This window comes from Oreochromis niloticus, linkage group LG5 (genome assembly GCF_001858045.2).
Source record: "Oreochromis niloticus isolate F11D_XX linkage group LG5, O_niloticus_UMD_NMBU, whole genome shotgun sequence".
NCBI classification, from domain to species: Eukaryota; Metazoa; Chordata; class Actinopteri; order Cichliformes; family Cichlidae; genus Oreochromis; species Oreochromis niloticus.
Genome location: NC_031970.2, coordinates 23,012,437 through 23,031,994, shown reverse-complemented (window position 1 = coordinate 23,031,994; position 19,558 = coordinate 23,012,437). Strand labels below are relative to the sequence as shown.

Here is a 19,558-nt window from a genome sequence, read left to right as displayed (position 1 = left end):
TGCAAATTTAGCGTGCTTGTATTTAAAATACTTCCCCTTAACTTTTTTTTTCTTCTGAAAACAGGAACTCATTGCAAGTCAAAGGGCATATATGGCTAAAGCAGGTATATCCAATGGCACTTATAATGATTATTTATGTGCTAGTTAAGAAGCACAAAAAAAAGCCTTTTGCGTGCTTGACGTGTCTTTTTCAGTGAGGCAGGAATAGTGTCATAATCCGGTCTTACTTCCACATTGCTGCAGGCGGGAGCAATGCAGAGTGAAGCAAATAATCAATCGTACACACAGCCTACTCGATAAGGTCAGATGCAGCTCTGTTATATGTGGTCTGTTACCATTAACAACTGATGCTACGAAGCCGCCTGAAATCTATTCTGAGGTGAGCTTCCTTACCTGTGGCTTTTTACTCACAACGCACCAACAGCACACACTCGACTTTATTTAACGACAAACTCACACTGACACGCTCGGACCACCAGTCTTTGTCTGAGAAGGGAATGCAGCGTTTGTGTTGATGTCGTGAGCTACAACAGGATAGCTTCTCATCTTTCATAGCGCTGTGTGGGCAGCATTGCCTCAGGGGAAAGGAAAAGAGTTTATTATGCAAGAGCTAGATGTTTAGTAAAAAGAAAGACTCCGTCCCCTTGACATTGGCTTGACATTTCTGGGTTTGCACCTTGTGTTTCTTGTTCTCACTCAGAGATGGGGAGAGGAAGTGGAGAAAAGAAAAGATACAGAGAGGCTGGAAGAATAGAGGGACTCACTCTTATGTCCCACTTTGCAAACTCTTTGCAGCCTACACTGCCAAGTCAATGTTACACCTATTCCACCTCCCCTAAAGCTTTAAATAGCCCGCTTTCCCTCAAAAGGACAAACCAGAGAGAAACACACAGCCTTCGGCACACTCTGCACCTCCGATACATTATTCCTGCTGCCTAAACGCGTAGTCTGCATTGTGCCTTCTGTTCTCTGGTGATCAGTGTGTCAAAAGCATTTAGAAAGAGATAATTAAACATATGTCAGCAGAACCAGCAGCCAACAATAAAAAGGCTTTGAGATATGACATCTCAGGGGAGGCTTTTGCAAACTCCAAACACTTAGAAAAAAAGCTATGTTTTTGGTGACCAGGCTTTAGAGCTGTGTTAATGAGAGTTATTTAGAAGATTGATATCACACTCAGCACTTTCCATTTAAATTGGATCATTTAAAAAAGTTTTTTATTTGAAGCATTTTAATTAATAAAAATAAGGAAAAGCCAGATAGGTTAAAGAGTGTGATGACTGGGGAACAGATAGATTTTCAAAGCAAGCAAATAATGCCTTTCAAATCTATGGAGCTCACTAACAAGAATCTTATTTCTAGTTGAAAATACAGAAGTGAAAAGATAACCGTGTCAACAAACATCACTATATTTTACCCTCATGCCCTTCATCCAGACGTGAAGGCTCTATTTTATTTTTGCACTACACTTCAGGTGTAAAAACATCAAGTTGTAGTTTGTTTGGAGTTTATTTAGAAGACCATGGGAATCAAACATGAGCCTGCTGGCCCAGTCCCAAATAGGACTGGGCCAACACTCCACTGAACTGAATTTGTGCTTTTATTTGTATTTTTTAAAAATAAATATTACAACAATTTTCCAAACAATTAAATGCCAGTGACAGAAAAAAATCTTGTTTTTCACTATCTACTATGTAAATGGCTGAGCAATGAGTAATTTTATTTCTTAAAATTTAAGCCCAAAGAGTAGTGCTGGCAGATTTCTTTCATTTACTAAAGTACCATATCTGCATCATGCAGAAAAACTGAGACATAGGTCAAATTTCACTTATTTTTCTGATATTAAGATGTCTCAGAGAGCAGATGTGTAGGTAAATTCATTACACTGACAGAAAGCAGAGTTTCACTGGTCCAACCCAGCTGATGAAATTTGGGCGGGATGAATCTGACATCTCTGTAACAGACAGTTTGTAAGCTGGAGAAAATTGCAACCAACAGAGAGTTCAAGCAGTCGCTGCTTTATTCTACATAGCCTCCATAAAAACGATGAAGTGCTGCTTTTCCACTTTGTTTTTGTACAGATTTAACAACATTAACTGTGTTAATTCACAACGTCAAGTTGTGGTGGAAACTGTGGTGGAGTTTCCACCACAACAGCAAGAAAGGTGATGTTACGCACATATCCTTTAAACATGGGAAACGATCTGTTTATCCTAATGCTTGTAAATGGAAATGCTCTAAATGTCCTTTCCACAGAGCAATCAGGAGATGCTGCTGTGTCTTTCTAGCATTATGCACAAAACTGATTCATCACACACAATCTTTATCTGCAGCTGTCAGGCACCCTCACATTTTTTCTTCCTATTTTATAACTGATGCTATGCTGCTTAAATCAGCACTTATGATGTGTTTCTTTTACATTTGATTTTCTGAATTTTAAAAAAACAGAGACAATAATACTTTCTAAATTTAAAATTCAAATGGATCCTCTATTTACAACAACAAAAGAAGCGGATTTGAAAAACCTGACCCCAAAAATCATTTAAAAAAAAAAGTCTTACACCTGTAGTTGACCATAATAAACATTTAAATAATAAACTCACAATTTAGTATACACTAAAACCGATGAACGCAACCTCAGCTTCAAATGACGAAGCCTCTTCCTTAGCCTCCTAGCCCACAGAGCCACATAACCATATGCATCATCTGCATGCATAAGGAGTTTCTATGTAGATGATCAGGCTCTCTTCCATCTCTGCAGGCTCAATTTAACATCCGCCTGTTCTCCAGCCTATGAATCCCACTGGTGGATTATCATAGTGTGTGTATGTGTGCGTGCGTGTACTGGAAGAAGAACAGGATAACAGGGTTTCTTGAGCTTTGAGGGTGCCTCAGTCAGAGTCAGAAGAGTCCGTGAGTATTGAAGTCTTCAGTGCACACACCTAGTCTCTGCTGCAGACTTCCTGTGTCTACCATGAGTCAGAATCTGCTTGTTATGTAAATCCACAGAGAAGTGAGGGGGGACACCGGCACACCTGTGCCCTGCCAGCATGCTCCTGTCCAGGTTTTTTTTTTTTTTTTTTACACAGAGCAGCAATTACTTATTGCTCCCAGTCATTGAACTATGACTCATCCTGGAGGAATTAGGTCCTCAATCAGCCAGTATGTTCTATAGCTGCCTCTAATCAGATGACGATGAATACCAAGTTGGGCTTAACCCCCCCCCCCTTACTTGTGCTGACATACAATTATTTGGATCTATGTGTGCATGTGTGGGGGTGAACACAGGCATGAAACAAATAAAGAATGTGGATAATCTGGAGTGCCTGTTTAGAACAAGAAAAGATCCTTCTTGGTGCCGGAGCCAAATCTGCCACCTCCTCACCAGCAAAACCTAGCGCAAACCTCAAAACTACCCCCGCAGCCTACAGTCCCAGCCACGTGACCCCACCCCCTGCCACACAAACACTTCACGTGGAAAAAAAAAAAAGACTCTTCCCCCACATACCGGGCTGTAATCTAGGGCATACTCACCAGCAATGCGGATCTTTATGCAGTTATAATGTGTTGGGTCGCTTTTTCATATTTAGAACTCATATAGCCTCATATATGATCAACAGGTCTGCTGTGATGAACACGCCCGTTAACTTCAAACAGGCTTACATGCCAAGTGGCACGCGTGACTGAAAAGTGATAGACTGTGTGTGTATTTGCCTGCATCTGTGTGTGTGCGTGTGTTTGTGTGTGTTAAGGGAATACTCCCACCCCTGAGGGGGGAGATAAAAGGAAAAAAAAGTATTATGGTAAGTGGCACGGCCCTAAATTCAATGAGGGCAGCTAAGTGTACAATGCCCCGCCACCGCTTCACAGACTACCCTGTGTGAGTCTGTGTGTGTGTCTGAAAGAGAGAGAGGGGGAGTGAGTGTGTGTGTGTGTGTGTTTGTGTGCATACCAGGTAAACGTCACAGCTTGCAAAGAAAGCCTCTGCGCTGCGAGCGCGCGCCACACTTCCTCAATCGACGGAATCACAGAGAGAAAAAAAACACTAGAGGAAGAAAAAGAGCAACTTTCGTCGAGAACAACCGCCTGGTTTGCAGGACAAGGTGAGTCTGCCATTACAATCATTTTCAGGCTTCAGTCGAGTGGTTTTTTAGTAGTAGAGTTCGGGTTTTACGTCTAAACTTTACAGAAAGTTGCTCAAAGACCGAAAAACAGTACCGCTTTGTCTGCTTCTTTCATCCTTTGGAAAACCTCACTGTGAGGGTGAGGCGAGTAACGCTAAAGGCTGGCTAACTAGTTACAGTTTTTTTTTTCCTCGCTGAAAGCGTTAGCTGTTGTAGCGTAGTGAAAGTTTAGGCAGACATTTTAATTTCATTTCTATGAAAAGTCAACAAGGCAGCTGGCACTACAGAGCTGTTTTGGTTAAAATAATAACCCCTGACAACTTTTCCGAGTAGCGACTGGAGCTGCTTCAGTGAAACAGTGCACAGGAATCCGTGACCCCGTCACACTTGGTGACGCCACGGGGTCACAAAAGGCACTGACAGGTGAATTATCGCGACCTACTGATCTATACCCACCGCCCCTTTAGGCTGGAACATCTGCAAGCATCTGCGGCCCTGCCTTAACACAGTCGGGTTGCCAGTAACTGCATGCAGTATGTCGGTATTTCTGCCTATGTGGAATCCGTTAAGTGACAGAATATCACCGGGGATGAGGAGGAATGTGAGCAGGTCTGGACAGCAAGGATGGCGGAGTAAAGAAAAGAAGAAGAAAAGGGAGAAGGAACGGTTATTTACTTGTCATTAAGACAATCTGGCTGCAAGCTGCTGTCTGAGTCAGACGTGAGGTGACATCTGCGTTCAGCCAACTGACAATCGACCACATCCTTTAGAGAATAAAGAGAGAATCAGATGCACTGACTGATTCTTGGTGAATGTGACCGTCAGAGTTTAGTTTTTCATTATGCACAAGACTCAAATCTAAATACGACCTGTGTCAACCTCAGCAATGGTTTAGGTTTTCTGTGCGATCACATGAGCGGTTCAAAAGTATTTATGAGGAGGTAATTACATCTTTTTCATACCACGATGAAACACAGTCAGGCTCTCAGAATCAGGTATTATGTTACCATTTCAGTCAGTAAAAGGGATGTTAGTATTCTTGTGTGTGGAAGAAAATTAAACTTTAATTGAACTTTAAATTAAGCAAAGGTTCAGAGGAGAGTACAGTCATCAAATTATGTTTCAGTGCTCAGGGGTTTATTTTTTGTAATGATTTCAACACATTGCCTTTGTGAATGAACAACGCGTAATGGGTTTTGATACAATTATTAAGCAATAATAACAGAAATCAGTAATTGTGTTGTTTGTTTGGTCAGACATTAGGAAGTAGACAACATAAAGCTGAATAACAAGCTTCTAGTGGATGTTTACCAGTTACAGTATGCTGGGAAGGTAACTAGACAGGACAATTTGAAACTGCTCACAGCTGGTTGGGAAATCAATCACTATTGGCCTGAAACACACAGCATGCCTGCTGTTGATTAACTCCCAAAAGCCCTGGCATCACAGCTCCCAGCAGCAGTACGTGAGTGAAAATGGTTGCATGCTTTTTTACTTGCCTGCATCTTTTATTCCGTCTTACTTTTCTGAGGCTGAGTGTAGGCGGTTACAGTTTCAGGCTTGTGATAGCAGCTAGGCTTTCTTTGGAGCACAGCATGCTTGTATTTGGATCAGTGACATGTTGAGACTAGCTCTGACTTTGTAGTGCTAGGAAACACCTCGTGTGTTGCCGCTGCAACCTGTCAGAAACTGTACACATAGTGATAAGGAACCAAACAAATGTGACGTTGTGCTCACATTTTAAATGTGTATCAGTGGCAATAAGAAAATAATAATTAAAGACTCCATGGGTGTTACAGTTAACAGGGGTTAATGGGTGTTACCTAATGTATTGCACATACTGAAACTAGTGGTGTTTGGGTTGTTATAGCGAAAGGTTGTGCCACTGTCTGCAACACTTGTGAGGTTATGCAAGCAGCAAATCATGCGTGAGGTAACAAGCACCCAGCACAAAGGGGGACATTGATCACTCATTATGTGTCACCACTGGCATTTCACTTCTAATGCAAAAGAAATCCAGTTATTCAGGTATTTCATCTGTAGGTAAAAAAGTGAATTATTTTTTTTCTCTTCAGTTTGGAAAAATATGGAAAATATATACATGACATAAAATTCAGGTCATGTACTAAATGTGTGTGTAACTTGCTTCCAACAAGCAGTTATTTGGAGTAATAGCCAGTCCACCGTAAAAAAGAGAGTCAGAGTAAACCTTGCAGCAAGAGAAAGCAAAATACAAATTTGTGGTGCAGTCATAGGCAAATTTTGCTCATTGCAGGTGTCTCGCTTAGTGACAGGAAATTCTCAAATACCAGTAAAAAGACTGCTTATCTTATCTTCTGTCTTTGATTTTGTTTGGGGTCAAAATGCTCAGATAGAAGCTAGCACTATTGCTTGACATTTTGCAATATTTTGAGACGATGTGATGATGCACTTTAACAGTAATAAAAATGTGTTTGTCCTTGTCTGAGAACAGGCGATCCTGGTACTTGTCACCATGGCTCCTTTCTTGAGGATTGCCTTTAACTCGTACGACCTGGGCATCCTGCCTCCTCTAACTGACCCGCCCTTCTGTGCTATCAAGATGAAGGAAGCCTTGACAACTGGTGAGATCATTTTTCTGTCTTTTGCAGAAGTTGCTACTTCTGCTTAAACAACAAACACAAATTATGTTATCTTATTTTGTGTAAATTGAAAACATGCCAAAAATATTTTTTCTACTTCCTCTATCTGCCCATCTGCTTCTCAGAAAGAGGGAAGACCCTGGTTCAGCGTAAACCCACCATGTACCCAGCCTGGAAGTCCACTTTTGATGCACACATCTATGAAGGTCGTGTGCTCGAGGTACTGCTGATGAAGACAGCGGAGGAGCCGCTGGCTGAAGTCTCTGTCGGTGTGTCTGTCCTTGCTGAGCGTTGCAAGAAAGCCAACGGGCGTGCTGAATTCTGGGTAAGTCATTACACACTGTCCTTTGTCATCAAGAGCAAAATGTCAGGATCCTGTTTAACTCAACTTATATTTTGTGTTCAGGTGGATCTCCATCCTTCAGGGAAAGTGATGATGGCAGTGCAGTATTTTCTGGAGGATGCAGATGCAGGTAAGATTAAATTACATGGAAAATATTTTTTATTTTCTCTTCTATGCACTTCTTTTTATTTAAGTATGTTTTGCAGTCCCTTCAAAGACAGTTAGAAGGATATCACCCTCACCCACACCAGTCATCTAACTTGGTTTTCAGCTGCTAATTTAATCTGGTCCTTACACACTTTCACATGTGATTTCCTACTACAATCATAAGGCTATCAGTCTGTAACAAATCTGTAACATGACCTCTCTTTTTCTGTGACAGTGTTGTGTATGACTGACCTGTTTTTCTCTCTTTATTTGGAAGAGAGCAAGCAGCCTGTGAAGGAGGAAGAAGCGCCTACTCTAAACCGTAGACGTGGGGCCATAAAGCAGGCCAAGATACACTTCATCAAGAACCATGAGTTCATTGCAACTTTCTTCAGACAGCCCACTTTCTGCTCTGTGTGCAGAGAATTTGTCTGGTCAGTGCCCGTCTAAAACTTTCATCAAAATAATAACAGGATATTGAGAATATAGTGTTCAGGAACCTGTTGATATTTAGTATTAGTAGACTTATTTTTATACATTTTTAACATGAACAGTTCCTGAAAATATGAGCTCTCTAATTTTAAAAAAAAGTGAGGACAATCCCCTGACATAGTTTGGCAGAACCTCTCAATATCTATTTTTGTTTGCCAGACCATGACCCAAGACTTTGATGACCCATTTTCTTGATGTTATATATAAAATGCTCATGTTTTCCTTTGAAGACTTGTCCAGTTATCTGATTTGAAGCACATTTTCATTAATTTTGTGCAAAAAAAAAAAATACACAAAATGACATCCTCTACTTCATTTTGAAGCCACATTACAGAAATGTACTATTTTAGGCCTAACATTATTTTCCCAAATTGATTCTACAGAAGTAAAGTCTAAATTTAGGAGGGGTCCTATCTTATCTGACTTCACTTTATCTTAGGAAATGATAAATATACACTCCAACATTGTGTTTATGTACTTTTCCATCTTACTGAGCTCCATACATCCTTGTTACCATACCAAGTTCAGAAATAAGTTCAGAAATAAGTAGTACTACCACTAACCCTTTCCTCACACATCTGTACTTACTCACTCTACTTGATGGAAGAGGGATTGTTAGTGTAGCTCTAAGATTACCGTAAAGGTAGGAGACTTATGCTTTTGGGAGGTTATGCTACTTGTGTTATTTACTTTAATATTCTTAGGTAGAGTAGCAAATTGGGGCCTGTTCCTATGAAGTGTTTTAACCTTAATGAGACTTAATCACCATAGTTACCACACAGTTAAGATAGAATTTACAAGTTAGGAAGTGTCTGCAATACTGTACCTGTTCCTTATTGCTTTTGAGTGATAAACTGGGAAATCATTCACAAAGCCTGTCTTTGTCTCACACAGGGGACTCAACAAGCAAGGCTATAAATGCAGACGTAAGTGTGCTTCATTAAAAAAATATCAATACATTGTGTTATAGCTAAAACAGCAACATAGATGTTCAACACGTTCTCACTCCCAAAGCGTTACATTTTACGCTAGGTGACAAATCGTCGGTATATTATGCTTCCGGCACCCAACACGTCCCTATATTATGAGATTGGAAAAATGAGGAAACATGAGAAAACATGAGAACTGTTTGAAATGAATCTACACATGTATGTCCGTTTTACTTAAATTGCTTTAGAAAACACTATCTAATGTCATTAAAGTGCTGGTTAAGGTTAGGGATAAGTTTATGGTTAGGGCTGGAATACATGGCTGTAATGTGTATTACAACGGGAGTGTCATTCTACTGGAATTCACCTATAACCAGGCGCGTAGCATAAGAACGTGTTAGGTCACCTTTCACGTTCCTCAGGAACGTCTCGGGACTTGACTTGACTTCAGTATATTACACCTCGGGAGTGAGAATGGCTGAGATGTTAAACATAAAAAATGTCTACTTATTCATAGGTATATATTCATTTCTTTTACCGTTATACACTCAAAAAAATGCTGATTGCTAAAATATATCCATGTAATTTTTTTTACAAGGTAAAATGATAGATTTAAAGGAGTCTGGTCAAAAGAAATGTAGTGGACTACCATTTTCCTGCAAGATTAATTATATAAATAAATTTGATTTGACATATTTTCCCTGAATTTTATTCAAAATCACTGCTTCATGTTTATGAAAGCATGTGTGTGTACAGCTTATAAACTAAAGTATTAATCTGCTATATCTTTTCTTTTTCTCAGAATGTAATGCAGCCATCCACAAGAAATGTATAGACAAAATCATCGGCAGATGTACCGGTACTGCTGCCAACAGTCGGGATACTGTGGTATGTAACAGACATTTCTTCTGTACACCATGTACTGTTAGTGTTCCCCATATGTGTCCCAATTAGTGCTCAATAGTCAGTTTAGTGTGGGCTTTTTTTCCTCTGTGATTTACGATTTTGATGTATTCCTCCTTAGCAAATCAACAATGATTGGTTTGTCAAATTAAAGCGTATAGTTGGGTCAGGGTTTAACACAAAGGCACATACCTGTTAGTTTCCACTTCCAGTGAAGCATCTTTCAATGTCCATCAATATTAGGGGATAATCAAAGTCCAGCTAACCTAGATAGCAGAGACAGGAATGAGCACTGCACCCCCACACATTGTGGGAATAACAGATAGGGTGTGGTCTTAGGGAAATACTTTAAATTCGACTAGCAGGGACAGATCTGGCCCATAAGTAGTAATCTCTGAAAACTTTTTTTACACAGTGCTGTAGTGACTTTTGACACATTGAAGTTAGGAGAGGGAAGAAGATGACAAGTGGAGAAAAAAAGGATGAGGAAGGTGCGCAGGAAAGCTAGATGTTAGAGGCCTGTGAGCTTGAGTCCTTTGGTCATACATAGCAATGATGAATCTTCTCTGTGCCCAAAGTTCCAGAAGGAGCGATTTAAAATCGACATGCCGCATCGTTTCAAGATCAACAACTACATGAGTCCCACCTTCTGTGACCACTGTGGAAGCCTTCTATGGGGTCTGGTCAAGCAAGGCCTGAAGTGTGAAGGTACAGCAGAGACATGATTGACTGGATGGTTACAGGAGTGTAAAGTGTGCTTCTCTACTCTACAGACTAAAAAAATATTTACGCCTAAAATGCTGACTTTAAGTAACTTAATTAAAAGTAAATTTTCTGTGTATTTTTTTACATAGTACAATGTAAAACATTAAATTTAATGGATCTGGTTAAATGAAATTTACCGTATTGAAATCCATTTAGTTTATCCTAAGCATATTTTCCTTAATGATTATTTTAATAAATAACCCTTCAGTTTTATATATTTCATTTTTATTTTACTCAAAATTATTGCTTCATATTTATGGGGGCCAAGAATAATTTTTTTCAGTGCAGACTTGTTTTTTCTCTTTGCAGACTGCGCCATGAATGTCCATCACAAGTGTCAGGACAAAGTAGCCAACCTTTGTGGTATCAATCAGAAACTACTAGCCGAAGCCCTCACACAAGTCAGTCAGGTGAGTTCAGTAAGTCATTCAGTGGATTGTGTCTTTTGGTATTCAAGTCAACATCAAGATGCATGACATTACAATGAGAAAGAAGTGTGACTCAGGTCTCATTCTACTATCACAACTTTGCTCTTGGAGATTTTGTGACTCAGAATGATGATGACTAACAAATGTAGATAAGCACTTGATAACATTTATGCAGAAGATTACTTTAAAAACTGATTGTTGCTGTTCTGTTTTCTGTTTGGTGCAACTTATTTGGATGTTGTCCAGAAATATTACTAAACATATTAGCAGCAAATTTCTTTGTAACTTTATAAACTTTCTGAATAAAATTAATACTTAAGCCTTATAACTACATCTCTATATTTTATGATCATTTAAGAAATGAAATACTATTTAAATTATCAATGTATTTACATTATTTATCATAATGTGTAAATGTTTGTTTTGAAAGGATAGAGAAGATTCAAATAGATCTGAAATCAAATCTAGGCACTTAGCTTGCAAATGTTGCTAGTACACAGAGATGCTTGTGTTCGCTGGCTCAACAAAACCTAAAACTGGTTTTAGAGATAATGGGTGTCATGATGACAGTTATCAACTTTCTTTGTTTACCCAAACTTTCCACTTCAGGGTTCTTACCTGGAGTGGAAAGCCTGTAAGCCTCGATAACAAGCTGATTAATAATATCTAACTAGCAAAAAAGGTTGACTATGAATGTGAAACTCAAAATTACTGGTGTGTGTTGACCTAATTTTCCTGCAGCTTCTGCCCTTCTGTGGTAAACGCCTGACTCATTCTGTTCTGTCTTTACAGGCCTGTCGTTCAACCCAAAATCTATTTAGTTTTGAAGACAGTTAAAGAGAGAAGAATCAAACAAGTTTTTGACTCAAATGTACCACAGCTGTTAGTCGACCATTGTTAGGACAGTTTTTTGAGTTCTTCATGTTTGTTTTTTGTTTACGTGTTTATTTTTCTTCCTTTTTTCCATCAGAAATCATCCACTCGCCGTTCAGATCCAAATCTGCCTAATCTCCCCGATATTGGAATCTATGACGAAGTGAATAAACTTGCTGGACTTGAGATCAATGGTGAGTGAGCCTTTATTTGTTGGTGCTTTTTCCTCCAACCATTCAAGCAGAAAGTTAAAGTTCTGTACTGATAGCAAATGCTATGCAAATAAAAACTGCAGAAAATATGCAAAGGTTTGAGATAATTGTGTAAATATGTCATTTCTGTGTGTGGTAATGTATTTGTCCATTAGATGGGTCGACATACGGCAAACTTTGGGAAGGTTCCATCCCACGGGCACCGTCTCGTCTTACCCACTTAACCAAGATCAACATGGACAACTTCATCTTCCACAAAGTCTTAGGAAAAGGCAGTTTTGGCAAGGTACGGAGCAATGACGTCAGTGTGAAGCAAACTGTGAGACTGCTGTCTTAAAAACTAGAGAGAAAAAGAGAGAATACAAATAAGTGAACCAACAACACTCAAGTCAACACTTATCAGCTCTCATCATTACAATGGAGGCTGTAGTTCTCTTATAGAAATTATTACATAGACTGGGGGTGTTTCATCAACCAGCGAATTAAAATACTTTACTTCTCTTCTCTTCTTCTCTTCTCTTCTCTTCTCTTCTCTTCTCTTCTCTTCTCTTCTCTTCTCTTCTCTTCTTACTTTCTTTTCGTAGGTCCTGCTGGCAGAGCTGAAGGGGCGTGGAGAGTATTTTGCTGTGAAGGCTCTGAAGAAAGATGTAGTGCTTATGGATGATGATGTGGAGTGCACGATGGTAGAGAAAAGAGTCTTGGCTTTAGCCTGGGAAAACCCTTTCCTCACACACCTTTACTCCACCTTTCAGACCAAGGTACTTCCCCTCCATGTCATTAATGACTGTATTTTCTTCTGCATCAGTAGTTACATGACATTACATCGCTGTGCCTTTAATAGTAAAAAATGAAATGTTTCTCTAGGAGCATCTGTTCTTTGTGATGGAGTATCTGAATGGAGGTGACTTGATGTTTCACATTCAGGAAAAAGGGCGCTTTGAGCTCTACAGAGCCACGTGAGTTCCACCTGTCACACAGCCATCGTGACATACTGTATGTTACTCAGTGGAAACACAATGCCTGCCATCCTTACTCAGTGCTCACGTGCTTGTCTAGCTGCCCAGAGACTCACACTTACAGAAGATACTTGTAAAGATGAGCATATGTTTATTGTCTCCTTGTCACTTTTTTAGCCTGCGTCTTGTTTTCTTTTATATGATGTATAAAGTCTGAAGGACTGGGGCAATGCTGGCATCTATTAGCTCCTGTTCTTTAGAAGACAGGCCTTGTAAGGAGTGAACAGCTCTTAATGTTTGTGTATGGGGAGATATCAGTTACTACCACCCACTTCTCATCACACTATGGGAATCTCTCCAGAGAACAACAATCGCAAGCTGGTGAAATAAAGCGTTATGAATCCAAAATTTGGTGGCACCTCGACTGCCAACTAAACTTTTACTTTTATTAAATTACACCTGCTGACATTTCTTAGCAAATGCTAAGGATTCAGAGAGATTAATATGAGAGTAATGATCATGTTATGTGATGATTAGAACTGATGGAATTCTTGCTTTTTAGTTGGTTATAAATCTCACGCACTGAAAGCAGAAATCTTTTGTAAAATAATGTTTTGGCTGAAGACTTTTGACAGAATTTGGCTGTATGTAGCAGAAAAATACAAAAAGTGTACAGTCGTTTTTTAAGACTGAATGCATTTGCTATAATTTTTTCTTATAAACCACTAAAAGTGCTTCATGTTCTGCTTTCTAACTGTTGTGCTTCGTCACTGATCTTGCATCTCCTGTAGTTAAATCAGCGGCTGTGTCCAGTACCTTTGAGATGACAGGAGTAATTTTGTACTTTGCAAACACTGACACCTGATCCTTTGTTGGCATCCTCTAGAATTCTCCTCACTCGGTGACTGTATTCACTCTGGGTAATTAATCCTCAGTGAGTGAGAGAGAGAGTGGGCTATTTTATTACCCTACAATTCATTCCTTTATGTGTTTGCATCTTTTTTATGTTAATGCTTAAAACAAACATGCCACAGCAAGACAACACAAATTCTGTAGTTCATAAGACTGAATTTAAGTCAATCCCAACAAAGCAGTAAATTAATTAAACAAATTTGCTTTAATTTAAATGTATGCTTACAGTCTGTGGTGTTAAGCATGCATTGTTTTTGAAGGCTGAATGGTAATGTCAGTAACAGCAGCAAGCTCATGCTGTGAGCTGTTGCTTTATGTAGTGCAGATGTTTGCAAACTAGAAAACACAGAGAATGCACAAAAGTAATTTACCAATTTTGCAATTTTGGTGATACACACCAAATTTTATCGGTTCTCCTTTCTTACCTCGTTACTTTATCAAACTAATTCATTAAAGTTCACTTTGGTAGTTTTGGCTATCTTGCTGACAAACAGCATACCTCCACCATGACTATAACATTGCCTGTTATAGCCATGCAGGAGCAGAGTGGTTGTTTAAACACACACACACACACACACACACACACACACAAATAGGATGCTTGTAGATGAGGCATTTATACAAGTTTAAAGTGTTAAAAAATGAGCATGGATGAATTAAAATAAGAACTTTAATATTCTCTGCAGGGAAATTATTTTGTAACAGCTCTAATACTAGCGAGTTGTAAAATCCCACAAGCCCAACACAACACAGGACGGCAAGAAATCACTGGGATGCATAGTCTGTAGTTTCAATGCAAGCGTGGATGATGTCATACGGAGTTGCCAGTTTGCTGGAGAGCGCGATGTAAACAACAGCCAAGCTGGCATGTGAAAAGTCTGTGGGTATATAGTGTGGAAGTAGCCCCATGTTAAATATGTGGGCTGCAGAAGCGTTCCTTCACAGTAATGTGACAAGGGTGGCACCATCTGTTGTTAATAAAAGTGGCAAATCATCCACATCTTTATTTATTATGCTTGGATTTATTCCTGTTCACCCGAACTGTCTGAAAGCGGTTGATGGTAATCAAGGGATCTGAAATATACCCTGTAGCTATGTCTCTGTAAAACGTAACTGCACACTCATTAGGCTCATTACCTTGTCCATCTCATGCTGATTAACATAATTTCCTGCACTGGTAGAGGTGAGACGGCTTTGATCCCCTCCTTTCTGTCATTTTCTTATCTAGCTGTTCCTCCTGTGGCGTTTCCTCTGATTTCTGTAGGGATGCTCGTTATTGTTGTGAAAAAGACAAAGCAGTATTCTTCCATCAACCAGCACTTCCACCACCATGCCAGTCTGGAAGTCGTCTAGTACCTGCAATATACATAATCTTCTGGTGACTTCTTTACAATAGAATAATTTCTGTAAACTTGGTACTGAGCTTTGATGACACACAAGATTAGTGTGTCTAAACTGTAGTGTTGTATATTGCTGAACAGGCTGTCACAGAATATAAGGCATGTGCTGGATCTGGTTATGCAACATTTTTCCTTTGGCACTGACTGAACTGCAGAGTCTCAGCTAAGCTCGTTGCCACCACAAAGGCTGCTGCTAACCTGACAAAGACTAGTTTCATGCATCATTTCAACTTTCCTTCAGCTTGCATGCATATCGAGGTGTCCTCTTACAACTGTGTGTTTTTGTTTTGTTCTTGGTGATCCAGGTTGAGACGTTCTTGTACATATGCCTGCACTGTCTGACTCCTATTCTATGAGAACTGCATTTCTAATGATTTTAAGTGAGAGATATTGACAGTCTATTCAGTCCTGTTCAGCAGGTCATTTAGTGTCACTGCGCAGGAACTGGGTTGGAGAGACAGCTTTGTGTGCTCTCCGGACCTGGTTGTTTCACTCGACACAGATGACAAGAGAAGCAGGTCAGCGATAGGCTAATCATTCGGCTCGCAGCAGCTCTTGGGTTTCACATTATGAGAGTGTTATTCACCTGTCTTCTACTCCATACAAATGTCCTCTTCAATAATTCAGGTGTACACTGAAATGAGTCTGCAGTTACACCAGTGTTAAGCTGCCAGCTATGTACTGAGATAGCTCCAGCGCAGGCCTGTAGCTTTCCATCAGAGATGAGTGTCTGATATTTCTGTCTCTGACTCCTTTGTCTTGCCAGGTTCTACTCTGCCGAGATCATTTGTGGTCTTCAGTTTTTACATTCCAAAGGCATCATCTACAGGTCAGAGCACAGAATATGAATTTCACATGAATATAAAATACACTTAAAAATCAGTTTTCTTTAAATTATTTTGTTGTTTTTTTAATGCGCCAATGATTACAGTTGGAAGTTTAATGACAAAATGAACTTGCAAAGTCTCCAAACTTGTTTAGTTAGGTAATCCCACGCATTTTCGACACTTTTTTTTCCCCTGAAAGTTTAATTATTACTGTGTGGCATGCATTGAGCAAGGGCTGTTATGAAAACTGTGGACTTGGATGTAGTCCAAAAATGTGATTTAAAATAAAAAAAGATTTTAGGAAGAGGAAAATGTAAACGTGTTTATTTGTTACACTGAGAAAACCAGACTCCTGACATTTCAGGACCACACAAAACTAAGATAATTATTACAAAATTTCTAGTAAATGAACACAGAAACAGTAGACCACTCGACTGCACAAAGACCTTTCATATCTCTGCATAATTTTGTTTTTTTATTATAGTGAAATTAACTGAAATCAACTATAATTATAGTGAAAATTAAATATCCTTAAAGAAATGCGTATAATTACTGCATGCATTTTGCAAAACTGCTGCTTTGTGTAGTGAATAGTAGTGTGTAAAAATCTCACAGTCCAAAGGGCAAATTCATCTGTAATCAAACATTAATCCCCTTAAAAGTTTATTTAAAGCATAACCTTTTATTGTAAGGTCTTAATTATGTGGTAAATTCTGTTCTGACAAACACAAAATAGTTTTCTAAAACATTATCATCACAATAGCTCATGTTTATATCCTAACTTGGTGCTACTTTTTATTCATTTTCAGGGATCTTAAGTTAGACAATGTGATGTTGGACTGCGACGGGCACATAAAGATTGCTGACTTTGGTATGTGCAAGGAGAATGTATTTGGCGACAATCGCGCCACAACTTTCTGCGGCACCCCTGATTACATCGCTCCAGAGGTGCAGTCTTCTTTCAAAATTCTCTCTTGTGCTGAAATAAACAAATCTGCAGTTAAAACCAAAGCTTTTAAATTCCTGTCTGGTTTAATTGTTATTTATAATTTTCTGTTTAACTTTAGATCCTGCTGGGACAGAAGTACTCATTCTCAGTTGACTGGTGGTCATTTGGGGTGTTGCTGTATGAGATGCTGATTGGTCAGTCACCTTTTCATGGAGATGATGAGGATGAGCTGTTTGAGTCCATTCGCATGGACACTCCCCATTATCCCCGATGGATCAGCAAGGAGTCGAAAGACCTGCTCGAGCGGGTTTGTATCATATCTTTAATACTAAATATAATAGCCCCAAAAAGCGTTCAGACAGTAAATGTCCATGAGTCCCAAAAAGTTGACTCTGTTCATCTGGAAGTAGCATTTTCAGTGGGAGAAATGTTTCGTCACTCATCCAAGTGAGTTTCATGTGGTTATTTCACAAAGTATTAGGTAAACTAGTATTTGTATCACTGACGACAGACTGGACATTGAACAAGTCAAAAACATGAAAAGAAGAAGCTGGGGTGGGTTTCAAAGCAGCTTGCAGATGCACAGAAACAGTGGGCAAGAAAAAACAGCTTACATTTCATACCCTATATGAAATAGCCATTTGAAAGGGTTTTAGGGTAACTGAGCTTAGTCCTCTGCTGGTGTGGGCTAATACTGAGAGCAGCTAATCTGCCAGGATTGTTCCAAGACTTGCGTTTGTGGCCTGCCTGAAATGAAGCTTTGCTTGAGGTTTAGTGAAATGAAATCTGCCTCTCTTTTGAGGGAACATCCAAAAGCCCTCCAAATATTAACAAAAAGTATTTGGACAAGTTCTAATTGTCACATCCATTGTTAATATGGTCTAGTACACCTGCAGTTACTCTGCCAGTTATAAGACATCCCAGAGTCCTGACCTGAATAACTTAGATTGTCTATGGAGTAGGAAATGATGGTAAAAAAGTTAGCTTGTTGATGCTCTTGAGTGGAGGGAACATTAAGCACACCTGTTAGAGTTCAGAAGACAGTTCTGCACACTAAAGGATGGAAAACTAAATGCTAAAACATTGTAACATAGACGTTTAGTGAAGTTGCTATTGGTCCAAAAATGTCTTTCCTTTGTCTGTATTTATTATTTCTATTACTTAAACCTAGACTTAAGGCACACTTAAGTATGTAAGACTGTGATTGTATGAGATAACTATGAGAGTTCACTACTCTAGCTAAACGCGTAGACACATGATCACATATGTTCCTTATGCAACCTTTCTGACCTCCCTTCCCTGCAGTTGTTTGAGAGAGACCCAACTCGCAGGATAGGAATTGTGGGTAATATCCGATTACACCCCTTTTTCAAGAGCATTAACTGGCAGGCGTTGGAGATGAGAGAGGTTGAGCCCCCCTTCAAACCCAAAGTGGTACGTCACACACATGTCACTGAGGATTTAAAAATTGTGGCTCTTGTGCTATGATTACATTTTGCTGAGATTTGTTTGTGGAAACTTCCAGAAAGCACCGAATGACTGCAGCAACTTTGACCGGGAGTTCCTCAGCGAGAAGGCGCGTCTTTCCTACAGCGATAAGAACTTCATAGATTCCATGGACCAGTCGGCATTTGCTGGGTTTTCATTCATGAACCCCAAGATGGAGCATCTTTTAGAAAAATGATGTCATACATGTCAGACTCATGTTACTCTCCTCATGTTTATGGAACAGTTCGCCTGCTTGCAGATGAGCAAGCTGTTTCACAATCAGTATTTGTTTCACCCTATTTTAAGCACAAACTATTCTTGGGTACGTATCGAACAACAAACGGGCCTGTGTACTGTATATATATATATGGATGTTTCATTTATGTGCATGCTTATTATTTGTATAGGTTGTGAAGACCTGTGTGAGTAATAATATACTGTGGGAGTGGGAGTCTGAAAAATCCTTACATTCCACTTGACGTCATTGCTACCATCTGCTGCCATCATGTTTCCCTTTCATGTTGAAAATCAGCTCCACTGGGGATAGAAAATATGAAATGGAGGAAAAAGGCTACAGGAACTAATTTTACTTCATGCTTCAGATATAGATCGTATTTGTGAATGAGGTGACTGCATGTTTAGAGATTTGAGACCAAGAAAAACCCATCCATCTTAGCATTGTGGCTTAAATATTCAATGTTATAATTTCAAACATCTGACTTCTTGCCTTTGACTGAGAAGAACATGTGGTTGTAAAGTTGACTAAACAGTGCCATGTAATGATCAAAATTTAACGCTACAGCTGTTTTCAGCTGTACAAAAAAGTCCTGTTTTGTGGATGGAGGTGCAATGAGTGCAGCCAGGGGTACAAAAAGAGTAGTTAAATGACTAATCGGTGAGCCACTTAAACGCTGTATATAATATTTATGTATATTGTTGTTAACATGTATATTGGTTTGCAAAGGATGTACTTTTTTTTTTTACTGTCTCCATATTTCCCATATGATTAAAAAAACATCAACTCCCAAGTCTGTGCCCCTTTTATGTGATTTTGAAGTGCACTTAATAGAAAAGGTTTTAAATAAATTGACTTTCAGGAGCTGGATTGGAGGCGATCTAAAGCAAGGCAGCCTTATTATTGAAAGAATTCATGGGTCAAAAACAAGTTGGGTGTTTGCCTTTGTGGATA

The 19,558-nt window shown here is 39.3% G+C and overlaps 1 protein-coding gene across 1 annotated transcript; it reads left to right on the top strand.

Annotated features, from left to right (window-relative positions):
* The first annotated feature begins 3,831 nt into the window (after positions 1-3,831).
* On the top strand, positions 3,832-19,397 carry prkcda (protein kinase C, delta a). The gene is made up of 18 exons (XM_003441461.5): positions 3,832-4,103; positions 6,598-6,727; positions 6,871-7,070; positions 7,152-7,218; positions 7,513-7,669; positions 8,622-8,653; positions 9,459-9,544; positions 10,138-10,267; positions 10,634-10,734; positions 11,723-11,819; positions 11,993-12,123; positions 12,422-12,595; positions 12,702-12,793; positions 15,872-15,934; positions 16,742-16,880; positions 17,000-17,188; positions 18,187-18,315; positions 18,407-19,397. The coding sequence occupies exons 2-18, from the start codon at positions 6,619-6,621 to the stop codon at positions 18,563-18,565; spliced, it is 2,055 nt and encodes a 684-aa protein (XP_003441509.1). The 5' UTR covers positions 3,832-4,103; positions 6,598-6,618; the 3' UTR covers positions 18,566-19,397.
* The last annotated feature ends 161 nt before the right edge of the window (positions 19,398-19,558 follow it).